Source organism: Ovis aries, chromosome 6 (genome assembly GCF_016772045.2).
Source record: "Ovis aries strain OAR_USU_Benz2616 breed Rambouillet chromosome 6, ARS-UI_Ramb_v3.0, whole genome shotgun sequence".
NCBI classification, from domain to species: Eukaryota; Metazoa; Chordata; class Mammalia; order Artiodactyla; family Bovidae; genus Ovis; species Ovis aries.
This window is the reverse complement of record NC_056059.1, coordinates 59829249-59842611: the sequence shown is the minus strand read 5'-3', so window position 1 is coordinate 59842611 and position 13363 is coordinate 59829249. Positions and strand designations below refer to the sequence as shown.

General features: G+C 34.7%; 1 protein-coding gene across 6 annotated transcripts in view; it reads right to left on the bottom strand.

Moving 5' to 3' along the window:
• N4BP2 (NEDD4 binding protein 2) overlaps positions 1-13363 on the bottom strand; it is a 73885-nt gene that overhangs the window by 51479 nt on the left and 9043 nt on the right. For 2 of the 6 annotated variants that reach the window (XM_042251329.2, XM_042251328.2), the window contains exon 3: positions 550-1687. In XM_042251329.2, coding sequence (XP_042107263.1) covers positions 550-1676 — 1127 coding nt within the window. In that variant the 5' untranslated portion in view covers positions 1677-1687. Of the gene's footprint in view, positions 1-549; positions 1688-3080; positions 3174-5633; positions 5974-7611; positions 7695-13363 lie in introns of those variants that run through there. The other 4 variants (XM_042251326.2, XM_042251325.2, XM_042251327.1 and 1 more) reach the window with 4 other exon arrangements.

Sequence of the window (13363 nt, the reverse complement as noted above, 5' to 3'; positions counted from 1 at the left end):
ACATAGATGGGATATATGAGATAAAACAACTGAGGGTACCACACTTTGCAAGAAAAAAAAAAATCACTGAAAATTTGAAGTTCCCTGATTACCAATGGTTCATCGTATGTTCTCTTCCTTCATATTATACATTTCTAAACCTTATTTAACAACATGCTACAATTCCAAATTTCCAACTACCAGCAGAATTCTTAAGACTTCCTTGAATTCAAAATCAATTATGGCCCTTTATCTATATAACCAAAGCTGAATTCATCTTTCTCCCACTTAAATTAGTTCTCTTCCACATGAACTTATTTCTTTTGATTTCACAAGCTCACAATCTTGAAATCAGCTTTAATTTTTTTCTTCTATTCTGTCTCTCAAAATGATATTCTAAGACAAAAGAATTCAATAAAAACTTCTGGAGAAACCAGTGCTATTAGCTACAAAATTAGAAAAAATTAGTAAACATCTCTATGAAGTAAAAACATTTCACATAGTCAAGCTATTATAAATATTCAAGTTCACACATTATACTCATATTTTAAACTCAATTAAACCTCATACCTTGCCAAAAAAGATTTTCCAGATCCTGGAAGGCCTCTGAGAAGAACGAGAACTAGTCCAACATAAGATGACGTCTTCTTTCTTACCACCTGAGAAACTGGAGTTTCTTGTACCTGGTAAGCACTTGTTCCCTCTTTACTTCTCCATACCTTTGTTGGGGAAGTATGAGAAATAACTGGGGGTGGAAATGTATAGTTGACAGGCCTCCAGTGCGCAGCTGTGGTTACAACAGGAGCTACAAAGCCATGGTTTGCTTGAAAGAGGTCAAAAGCAGGAATCATTGGATTCCACATTGGTGGAGGGGGAGGAGGAGGCAGCAGCAGAGGGAGAGGGGTTAGTACTGGGCAGTAATTCACATCCTTCCCCTTTGGCGGCAGTTCCGTATGTTTGTGTGGCTGGAAACTGAATTCTTCAGAAGGTACAAAAACGTCAGGGACAGACGTGGATTTCTGATCTCCACCTGTACCTATTAAACCAAGCCCTGGATTTTGGACAGCAAGGTTTAGAGGAGCCTGAAGCTCATTGGCATCCAAATCTACAGGAGCTTGAGAGAACTGAGTCTTAACACACTCAGATTCCGAAAGCTCTTTCTGAATTTGGTTGCTGCCATCCATCAAAGTGTCATTATCTGCATTTAAAGAACCACTGAGAAGAGAATCTTCCAATGCCAACGTGTTATCTTTTGTAAAACTTTTGGACCCATTTGAAACTGAACGTGAAGTTAAGGAATTTGAACTTAATGCAGAGACAGAATGCTCTAAATTTTCACTGTTCAAATCCATATTTTGGGTAGAAAGAATGGGAGTCATATTACTTGAATCTGAACTTACAAATGAACTCGGGTCACTAAAATTATTAACATCTTGCAAAGGCAAAAATGAGTATGCTTGGTTATCAGAAGAGTTCAATTTCTCAAAAGCATTTTGTATTAAGGAATCTAAGTCTTCAGTTAGCTGCATGTCCAAAAATGAATCCATTTTTGAATCTTCACTCTCTTCTTCTGGAGGACACTTTTCCATTATTTCACATTCCACTGCATTTACTTGTTTCTCAGAAGCAACGAAGTTTGTTGAAGCTGATTCTTCTATCTTAGCATCAGTGGCTGATAATTCTAATAGACAATCCATGGCATTTTCAACTGTACAACAATAAGAACAACAATAACAACAATAAAATATATCTATATGGATTGAAAATAGTAAAACATAATTAAAATTCACATAAAATTATACTGACTTTACATTGAATGAAATGTCAAGAAATTTATAAATATTCAAGTCATTTTTAACTTAACACTTTACTAATATATAATTCTGTATAGTGAAAGGTTTAAATAATGGAGACATGCAATGTTGTTACTTTCAGACAAACAGTAATAAACTAGGCCAATAAACTGCCATCAAGTAGACATTCTCTGATGAATTTATTGAGTAAAAGAAAAATATCTGGAACTGTATACTTAAGGGTTGTTTATAAAGATCCTAAAACCAGTTGATTTAATCCACAAATACTTACCTACTACATGTTGCTTTAAGTATGAAGTATTTTTATTTATTAATAAGTATTCTAATAAACCTAATTTGTTTATATGGTCCATACTATGAATTTGACTTAACGCAAAAAATGTGCATGAGCATGTACTACATATCAGACATACTTTGTACAAAAATGAACAATAGTTTTTACTACACTCAAAGGATTTTCGCAGTCTAATGGAAGCAACTGAAGATGTTAGAAGACAATTATACTATAATATAGATTAAATACTGCACACTCTTAATAATATACAAATGCTTAAGCAGCCTTATAGGAAAGCAAGGAAAGATTTCACATGAGGTGATATGAAAACTGGGAGTTGAAGATCAAAAAGATACTTGTCAATACAGAAGCAAAAGGCAAACCCAGTCCTGAAAACACACAGCATGTTTAAGCTATTGAGTTTGTTGGAATGTGAGTACACAGTAATATGGCAGATAAGAGAAGGAGATAAAACTGGAAAGGGAAATCAAGTAAAATTGGGAAGGGTCCTCTAATTTCATGGTAAGAAATACTAATTTTATTTTCCAAGGGAACTTGAAGGGAAACTACCTGTCATAGCATTTGGGCTAGATGCTTTGTCGTCTCACTGAAGCTTCAAATTATACTACAGGCTATAGTATTCCCAGCACAGAGACAAAGAAAATGAAGTTTAGAAAGTACATTAACTTAGCCCAAGCCACACAGATAATAAGTGACAGAGTCAGGACTAGTGTGTCGACTCCAATGCTGAGCTCCTTCCATTACAACATAAATACAGAGAAATTAGAATTGTTAAGGATCTGAAATCTGAGGCTTTTTCATATTATTTCTGTGTATTAACTTAAGGAAGATAAATGTGGAAACGGCACAGCACAGTAGGTAGAAGCTCTGGTCAGGAATCAGAATGACATTTAAATCCCTACTTGCTGGCATGAACACTCTTGAACAAGTTAGTTAACTTTCCTAAGCCTTGATTTTCTCATTTGCAATGTGTGGATAACAAAAGTACCTACCTCATAGGGTTGTTGTGAGGATTAAATGAGATAATCCATGAAAAAGGGCTGTACACAAGGACTGGCACCTAGTAAGCACCCAATTAGTGTTCCCTTAAGAAGAAAAACAAAGAGGGATTGGAGGGGGCAAGCCTGGCAGAGAGACCAGTTAGAAGACTATAGCAATAAACATGGAAAAAAGGGAGGGAAAAAAAAAAAAGGGAAAAAGGCAAATATAAGAAGAATTTTTAAGAAAAAACTACATGATAGAAAAATCACAAAAGATCAACCAAGAAAATTAATGTGTATATAATGAAAAACAGTATATGTAAAAAGAAGTAAAAGATCACTATATACATAAAACACAGAAGTTTTTACAGTGTTGAGAAAAATTAAAACAATGGTATAAAACAATGAAAAACACACGAACAATTCATACAATATAAGAACTAATAAACAATCATATATAAAAATGTTAACATTTCCCTTTATCTAAAAAAAGAAAACCATTAAAGAAAAGGTAAAATCTTATTCCTAAAATCTTAAAAGAATACCACTCAATGCTGACAAGGCTGTAATGAAACCCTTATACAGTGCTAGTGTCATTACAAATTGGCACATTTATTTTATAAGGTAAATTATTTTTTAATTAATTTTTATTGGAGTATAGTATAGTTGATTTATAATGTTGGGTTATAGTTTTTGCTGTACAGCAAAGTGAATCAGATATACATATACATATATCCACTCTGTATTTTAATTCTTTTCTAATACAGGTCATTACAGAGTATTGAGAAGAGTTCCCTGTGCTATACAGTAGGTCTTTATTAGTTATCTACTTTATATGTAGTAGTGTGTATATGTCAATCTCAGTCTCCGAATTTATCCATCCCCCCGCTTTCACCCCTGGTAGCCATATGCCACACCTCTTTAGTAGGCAATTCAGCAATATGTTTCCAAGAGCCAAAAACTGTCCTTACCCTGTGATAGAAGAAAATAAAACTTCGGAATCGGGAAAAAGCCAAAAGATGGAAAAGGTTATTCATACAAAGATGTTCTTTGCAATATTAATTATTCATGTAAAACATAGCTATAATTAAATAAATTAGAGCATAATAACCCAATAGAATATTAGAAAGCTATTAAAAAATATAAAGACTGCAGCCAACTGAAAAAAATGCTTATATTAGGTTAAGTTTTAAAAGTAGAATATATAACATCATAACTGTTATTATTCAAACTACTCAAAACATCAGTATTTATGAACAGGTATAGAGAAGATCCTGGAAAAGAAAAATGTTTTTTGTTAGGATGTAAGGGTAACATACTGATATTTTCCTTGTACTTCTTCATTGCTATTAGTGTACGTGCAAAAATAAATTTTAAACACACCAAAATTAGGAAATATATGTTGAAGCCACAGTAAAATTGTAAACACTATTGTTTCTGAGCATCATGTAGACTCCTGAAAACTGGTTTTCTGCATACATAAAAGGATAGATAAGATAGGTTCACATCACAGACTGTGGAATGTAAAAAAAAAAAAAAAAAATTGAAGTTTACTCCATTACCAAAATTCCCCAAACCTAGAACAATTTTACTTATACTAATCACGGCCAATAGCAATACTAAAAATCAATATTTAACTTACTCATCCATTTAAATTTGATAGTTTCCCCTGTCTGCAAACATACATCTAAACAATTTATTACACTTCATCAATAATTTACTGCACTGAAGACTTTATCAAAACAAAACAAAAACTCAATCCTTACTGGGAAAAAAAAGAAAAAGTCCTATGAGGTACATACTATTATTTTTCTCTTTAACAGCTAAGAAAACTGAAACCCAGAGAGGTTAAGAGGTAGAACTGGAAAATCAACCTAAAGCCAGTTTTAAATCACACTGGTCTATTAGCCTCAACTCTTAATCAGCTCTCATTTCCATAATTATAATTACCTTTTCACTCAATAAATATTTACTAAGGTCCGAGCGAGTCATTCGGTACTTAGGTGCTGGAGATACAGCAGTACAACAAAACAGTTTTTTAAAATCCCTCTCTTTATAGAGTACTCTAGGTCAACAGCTCTCAACTGGGAATGATTTTGCCCCCCAGGGAACATAAGATGATATATAGAGGCATTTTTAACTGTTACAGCTGCAGGGGTGGGGTAGGGGATGTGCCACTGGCATCTGATGGGTACAGGCTAGAGATATTGCTGAACATCCTATGATGCCCAGGAAAGACACTCACAACAAAGAATTATCTGGTCCAAAATGTCAATAGTGCCAACCTTTTCGAGTGGGAAGATAAAAAGAAATAAAACGTAAAAGATGAAATCTACACATACATCTTATACCTAGAACTATACATTTCTTGAAAGAAGAAACGATGTTTTATTCTTCTTTATATCCCTCATAATACTACACTTAGTACCTTACCCACAGCAGATTTTCAAAAAATAATGAACGAAATAGAAATAACGTAGTCATTTTCTATATTACTACTGGTCATGGCATAGTACATAAAACCTTTTTATAAAATGCAAAGGGTTCAAACTGAACTTTTCTCACCTTTGAAATCACACTCAGAAAGCATCAAATACACTACATCAGGATCCAGGTCAGAAAACATCTCTGAGACACTGGTGAAGAGTTCTTCCTGATCAACCTTTGTCTCATACACGGAAGGGAGAGTAGCAGTTGGCTCCTCATGACTAGCAACACTGGATACAACTTCCTTAGAGTTTGTGGTCTTCCGAAAAGGATTTCCCCCAAGATTTTTCCTTCTCCTTGGCATTCTGACTTCCAAAACTAAAATGTTTCCCTTTTCTTATTTAAGATGTTTGATATTTAAGTCATACCTCAAAGAAAATAGGGTTAAATATCTTGCACAATCCAGTAGTAAAAGGACCTAAAATAGAAAGCAAGTTGAAACACTCAGACTATAGTTATAGTTCCAGATCTAAAATTGGAATGACATCTTTATTTAACTCTAAAAAAGTACCATCAACTCTGGTGGGCAGCAAAGCCCAAGAGCAGTCAAACAATTTCCCTCTCCAAAATATTCAAGTTTTTCAGGATTGAACATGTTAAAAATTAAGATATTAACAAATGTAATATAGTTTCAGAATGTTGAGTACACTATTTTAGCACAATTACTTCATTTAAAAAAACAACACCACAGTATTCATAATGAGTATGCCTACTGAACACCTATTTGGATGTCTAATAGGCATCATAAACTTCACATGTCCAAAACTGAGCTCCTTATCACATACTTCACACTTGTTCTTCGGCTTTCCCATCTCAATTAAGGCGACTCTGTCCTTCCAACTGCTCAGGTCAAAAATCTTGGAATAATTCTTGACTCCTCTCATCCCACATCCAATTAGTAAGCCAATTTTGTCAATGCAACCCTCAAAATGTGTCCAGAATATGATAATTCCTCACCATTTCCATGGCTACCACAACCTTGCCTGGATTAGTATAAAAGTCTCTTAACCTCCTTGCTTCCACCCTGCCCCTTCAGTCTACTGAGCACAACAACTAGAGTGACTCAGTTAAACCACAGGTCAGATCACACCTCTCTTCGGCTAAACTATCCCCTAGCTTCCCATTACACTCAGGATAAAAGTCAGAACCCTTAAAATGGCCTATAACCCAGACATTTTTTACTTTGGTACAGTCATCCCTATTCCTCTTTCCCTTGCTCACGTCACTCGAGCCATACTTCATCTCCTTGTCCTTCAAACATCAGTCATGCTCCATCTTAGAACTTTTATATTTGGTCCCTTCTACCTAAACTTATTATCCCAGGTATCTAAAAGATGTATTTCCTATCATTACTCAATTGTTACCTTCTCAGGAAGTCAGTTGTCCGACACCACTTATCCTTCTTTCCTTACTTGAATTCTCTCCATAAAACTTACCTTCTAAAATAGTGTATGTGCTTCATCCACTTGTTTTATTTTTTACCCATATTCCAGTAAAACGTAAGCTCCACAAGGGCAAGGACTCATAGATCTGGAGAACTCTGACAATCTACTTGCTTTCTAATGAACAATTCAAATGTAACATTATCTAAAACCAACTGTCTGATATTTTCTCTGAAACCTGCTCTAAACATTTGGTCTGGCTATAGTCATCCTCCATGTGTATTCCTGTCTCCTAAATGGTCTCCCTGTTTCTACACCTCTTGTCCCCTACAGTCTATTTTCAATCTACCAGCCAAAACGATCTTCACACAACATAAGTCAGAACGAGTTACAGTATGCTTTAAACTCTCAACTGGCTCTCCATATCACTCAGAGTGAAAGCTAAATTTCTTACTATGGCCCACTTCCACTTTTGGCTTTTAATATACTTTTTCCCAAGATATTTGCATTGCTAACTCTTTCACCCCTTCAAATCTTTGTTCAAGTACCACATTCAATGATTTCTTCCTTGATTATCTAATTTAAAGTCATATTCCCCACTTTTTCTTTCCCAATTTCCCTTTTCTGTTAACCACCCATTGCCCTTAACACCTTCTACACTCCATAAAATTTACCTTTTAATTAAATTTATTGTGTCATAGCTCTCTCCATCTTCCAGGACTGCAATGTCAATATGGCAGCCACCAGCCACATGTGCCTATTTAAATTTAAATTAGTTAAAATTAAGTATAATTACATTTTATTTATAAATATCAGATAAAGTAGATTTTAGAGCAAAAAAAAAAAAATCAGCAAAGATAGAGAACACTATATAATCATAAAGGATCCATCTGACAAGAATTCAGAGCAACCCTAAATGTGTAGGCACCAAACAGAGCTACTAAATTAAGTGAAACAAAAATTGACAAAACTGAAAGGAGAAATAGACTAGCTTATAATTATAGTTAGAGACTTCAACACCCCTCTCTCAATAAGAGTCAATAGACATAAGATCAGCAAGGATACAGAATAACACCATCATTTAAGGATCTAATCAACACTTACACACTCCATTCAACAACAACAGCAGAATGCATATCCTTTTCAAGAACCCAAATAACATATACCAAAATAGACCATATCCTAGACTATAAAACAAACCTCAACAAACTTGAAAGAACTGAAATCATATAAAGTATGTTCTCTGACCACAATGAAATCAAACTCAAAATCAATAACAAAAAGATAATACAAAAATCTCCAAACACTTGAAACATAAGTAAAATACTAAATAATCTATGGGTCAAAGAGGAAGTCTCAAGGAAAATTTTAAAATACACAAAAATGAATGAAAATGAAAATATACCATATCAAAATTTGTAAGACACAGCTAAAGCAGCAATGGCAAAACTATAAATTCATACATTAGAAAAGACTAAAACTCTCAAATCAATAATTTAACTTTCCACTACAAGAACCTAGAAAAAGAACAACAAAATAAACCCAAAGCCAGTAGAAGGAAGAGAATAATAAAGACCACAGCAGAAATGAATAAAACTGAAAAGAGAAAAACAATCACTCTAGACCCTGCAGACATCAAAAGACTAAGAGAATACTATGAACCAGTGTACATACAGAAGTCTGACATCTTATAGGAAATATTTATTTCTCAAAAAACACAAATTATCATAACTCACCCAACAAGAAATAGATAAAAAGAAATTTCAGGCCTAAATACCTTCAATGGAGAAGTCTACCATATATGGTCTCTTTCAAAAATAGAAGGAACACTTCTTAATTCACTTTATCAAGTCAGTACTGTTACCCTGATACCAAAATCAGACAAGGCAGTACCAGAAAAAAAAAAAAACTACAAACCAATATCCTTCATGAATACAGACATAAAAATCCTTAAAAAATATTACAAACAGAAATGAGCAATTTATTTTAAAAGAATTATACACCATTATTAAATGAGGTTTATCCCAGAGATACATGGTTTCTTCGATATTCAAAAATCAGTATAACCCATTATATTAATAGGCTAATGAAGAAAACCTTAGTTGCATGAATAAATGAAGGGAAAAAGTGACAAAATTCAATACTCATTCAGGATAAAAACTACCCCCAAAATAGGAATATGTGAGAACTTCCTCAAAACCCTACAGATTATATTTCATTTACTAGTAAAATACTGTATGGTTTCATCCTAAGATTGAGAACAAAGCAAGGATGTCCACTCTCACCACTCTTATGAAATACAACGCTAGAAGTTCTAGCCTATGAAGTAAAGGAAGGAAAGGAAATAAAAGATATACAGATTCAAAAGGAAAAAATAAAACTTTCCTATTTGTAGATGACACAGCTATCTATGTGGAAAATCCCAAGGAATCAATAAAATCTTCAACATGAGTTCAGCAAAGGATACAAGACACAAAATACACAAAAGCAACTGTATTTATATATCCTACCAATGAATATATGAACACTGTAATTAAAAATACAATATTATTTACAAATGCTCAAATAATAAAATATTCTGAATAAACCTAACAAAACATATATAAGACATATGCTAGAAATACAAAATAGTGATGACAATTTTTGAAAAAGTAGATAAATGGATTTATGAGCTGTTAGACTCAATATAGTAAAGATGTCAACTTTTCTCAAATTGACTTACAGGTTTAGCACAATTCCTATCAAAACTCCAGGAAGATTTTTTCTGGATATAGACAAGATTATTCCTAAATTTAAATGGAAAGACAAAGGAACTAGAATAGTTTAAACAATTTTGAAAGAGTAAAAGGATTCAGTTGACTCCATTTTAAGACTTACTATAAAGCTACACTTATCAAAACTGTATGGTATCAGTGGGAGGACAGGCATACAGATCTGACAACAGATTATAGATTAGGAAACAGAAGAGACCAACATGAATATGCCCAACTGACATCTGACAAAAATGCAAAAGCAATTCAATGGAGAAAATATAACCTTTCAACAAATGGAACTGGAACAAACAGACACCACAGATAGAAAGAGAAAAACCTTGGCCTAAGTCTCACACTTTATTAAAAAAAAAAAAAAAAACTCAAAATGGATCAAGGACTTAAATCCATAGTACTATAAAACTTTTAGGAAAAAAAAGAAAATCTTAAGGATCTAGGGCTAGGCAAAAACACCAAAAGTATGCTCCATAAAAGGAAAAACTGATTAAACTATACTTTATCCAAACTTAAAACTTTTACTCTGTGAACAATCCTGTTAAGAGTATAAAAAGAAAAATGACAGGCTGAAAGAAAATATTTGCATACCATGTATCATACACAAAAGACTAGTATCCAAAATATATAAACAAACTTTATCAGAACTCAAAGTAAAAATAAACAAAAACCAAGTAAGTCAACTAGAAATGGGGGGCAGGGGCAGTGGATATCACCAAAAGGATATACAAATGGCACACAGGTAGAATTTCAACATCATTAGCCATTAAGTAAATGCAATTTAAAACTACAATGAGATATTATAATACTTACACATCTATTAGGTTGGCAAATATAAATAATAATAACAATAGGAAATCCTGTCAAGGATACAGAGAAATAGAATGGCTCATATGCTGCTGATAGGAATGTAAAATGAAAAAACCACTCTGGACAGCAGTCTGGCAGTTTCTTAAACTAAATCTGGAACTACCATACAATTAAGTAATTGCACTTACGGACATTTCTAAGAAATGGAAAATTATGTTTACCCAAAAACCTGCACATAAGTATTTGTAGCAGCTTTATTCATTATAATCAGAAACCAGAAATCAGATGTCCTTCAATGGGTACACAGTTAAACACACTATGTCACTTCCATCCCATGAAGTTAATAGTCAGCAATAAAAAGAAACCTACTATTGGCACACAAGACCTGGATGAAACTGCCGAGAATTAGGCTGAGTAAAAAAAGCCCATCCAAAAGGCTATGTATTGAATGATCCCCATTTGCTTAACATTCTTGAAATGACAGAAATACAGAAATAGAGAATATTAACAGTTGCCAAAGGTTAAGGAGGAGGAAGGAAGAGGGAGTAGTGGATGTGGCTATGAAAAGGAAATTTGAGGGATTTTTGTGGTGATGGAAATGTCCTATATCTTGACTGTATTAATATCAATACCCTGGTTGAGATAATGTAAGTCATTTTGCACATGTTTCTTTCATTGGGGGAACTGGGTGAAGAGCACAGGAGATTTCTCTGTATTATTTATTACAACTGCATGTGACTCTCAGTTCAGTAGCTCAGTCGTGTCTGACTCTTTGCAATCCCATGGACAGCAGCACAACTGGCTTCCCTGCCCATCACCAATTACCAGAGTTTGCTCAAACTCAAGTCCATCACATCGGTGATGTCATCCAACCATCTCATCTTCTGTTGTCCTTTTCTCCTCCTGCCTTCAATCTTTCCCAGGATCAGGGTCTTTTCAAATGAGTCATTTCTTCGCATCAGGTGGCCAAAGTACTGAAGTTTCAGCTTCAGCATCAGTCCCTCCAATGAACACCCAGGACTGGTCTCCTTTAGGATGGACTGGTTGGATCTCCTTGCAGTCCAAGGGACTCTCAAGAGTCTTCTCCAACACCACAGTTCAAAAACATCAATTCTTCTGAGCTCAGCTTTCTTTATAGTCCAACTCTCACATCCATACATGACTACTGGAAAAACCACAGCCTTGAGTAGACGGACCTTTGTTGGCCAAATAATGTCTCTGCTTTTTAATATGCTGTCAAGGTTGGTCATAACTTTCCTTCTAAGGAGTAAGCGTCTTTTAATTTCATGGCTGCAGTCACCATCTGCAATGATTTTGGAGCCCAAGAAAATAAAGTCTCTGTTTCCATTGTTTCCCCATCTACGTGCCATGAAGTGATGGGACCAGATGCCATGACCTTCGTTTTCTGAATGTTGAGCTTTAAGCCAACTTCTTCACTCTCCTCTTTCACTTTCATCAAGAGGCTCTTTAGTTCCTCTTCACTTTCTGCCATAAGGGTGGTGTCATCCGCATATCTGAGGTTATTGATATTTCTCCCAGCAATCTTGATTTCAGCTTGTTTTTCATCCAGCCCAGCATTTCACATGATGTACTCTGCATATAAGTTAAATAAGCAAGGTGACAATATACAGCCTTGATGTATTCCTCTCCTGGTTTGGAATCAGTCTGTTGTTCCATGTCCAGTTCTAACTGTTGCTTTCTGACCTGCATACAGATTTCTCAGGAGGCAGGGAAGGTGGTCTGGTATTCCCATCTCTTTCAGAATTTTCCAGTTTATTGTGATCCACATAGTCCAAAGCTTTGGCATAGTCAATAAAGCAGAAGGAGATGTTTTTCTGGAACTCTTGCTTTTTTGATGATCCAACAGATGTTGGCAATTTGATCTCTGGTTCCTCTGCCTTTTCTAAACCCAGCTTGAACATCTGGAAGTTCATGGTTCCCGTGCTGTTGAAGCCTGGCTTGGAGAATTCTGAGCATTACTTTGCTAGCATGTGAGATGAGTGCAATTGTGTGGTAGTTTGAACATTCTTTGGCATTGCCTTTCTTTGGGACTGGAATGAAAACTGATCTTTTCCAGTCCTGTGGCCATTGCTGAGTTTTCCAAATTTGCTGGCATATTGAGTACAGCACTTTCACAGCATCATCTTCTAGGATTTGAAACAGCTCAACTGGAATTTGACCACCTCCCCTAGCTTTGTTCATAGTGTTGCTTCCTAAGGCCCACTTGACTTCACACTCCAGGATGTCTGGCTCCAGGTGAGTGATCATACCATCGTGATTATCTGGGTGATGAAGACCTTTTTTATATAGTTCTTCTGTGTATTCTTATCACCTCTTCTTAATATCGTCTGCTTCTGCTAGGTCCATACCATTTCTGTCCTTTACTCTATCCATCTCTGCATGAAATGTTCCCTTGGTATCTCTAATTTTCCTGAAGAGATCTCTAGTCTTTCCCATTCTATTGTTTTCCTCTATTTCTTTACAGGATCACTGAGGAAGTCTTTCTTATCTCTCCTTGCTACTCTTTAGAACTCTGCATTCAAATGGGTATGTCTTTACAATCTCAAAATGTTGTGTAAATCAACAAAAGTTATGTGACTCTATAATCTCAAAAAGTTTAATTTTGAAAAAGAGTATGTAAAACTAAAAATTCAGTTTCTCAGTCATACTTATTACATTTCAAGAGCTCAATAGCTACATGTGGTTGATGACTATCACATCCCATGTGAACTTTTCCATAAGCACTGTTCTAGAATATAAGTTCCATGAGGCAAATGAATATCTCGTTTTAGAAAGTTAAAAAGTTTTATTTACAGAAAGTACAAACTGAAGGCCATAAAGAAAAAGAAGT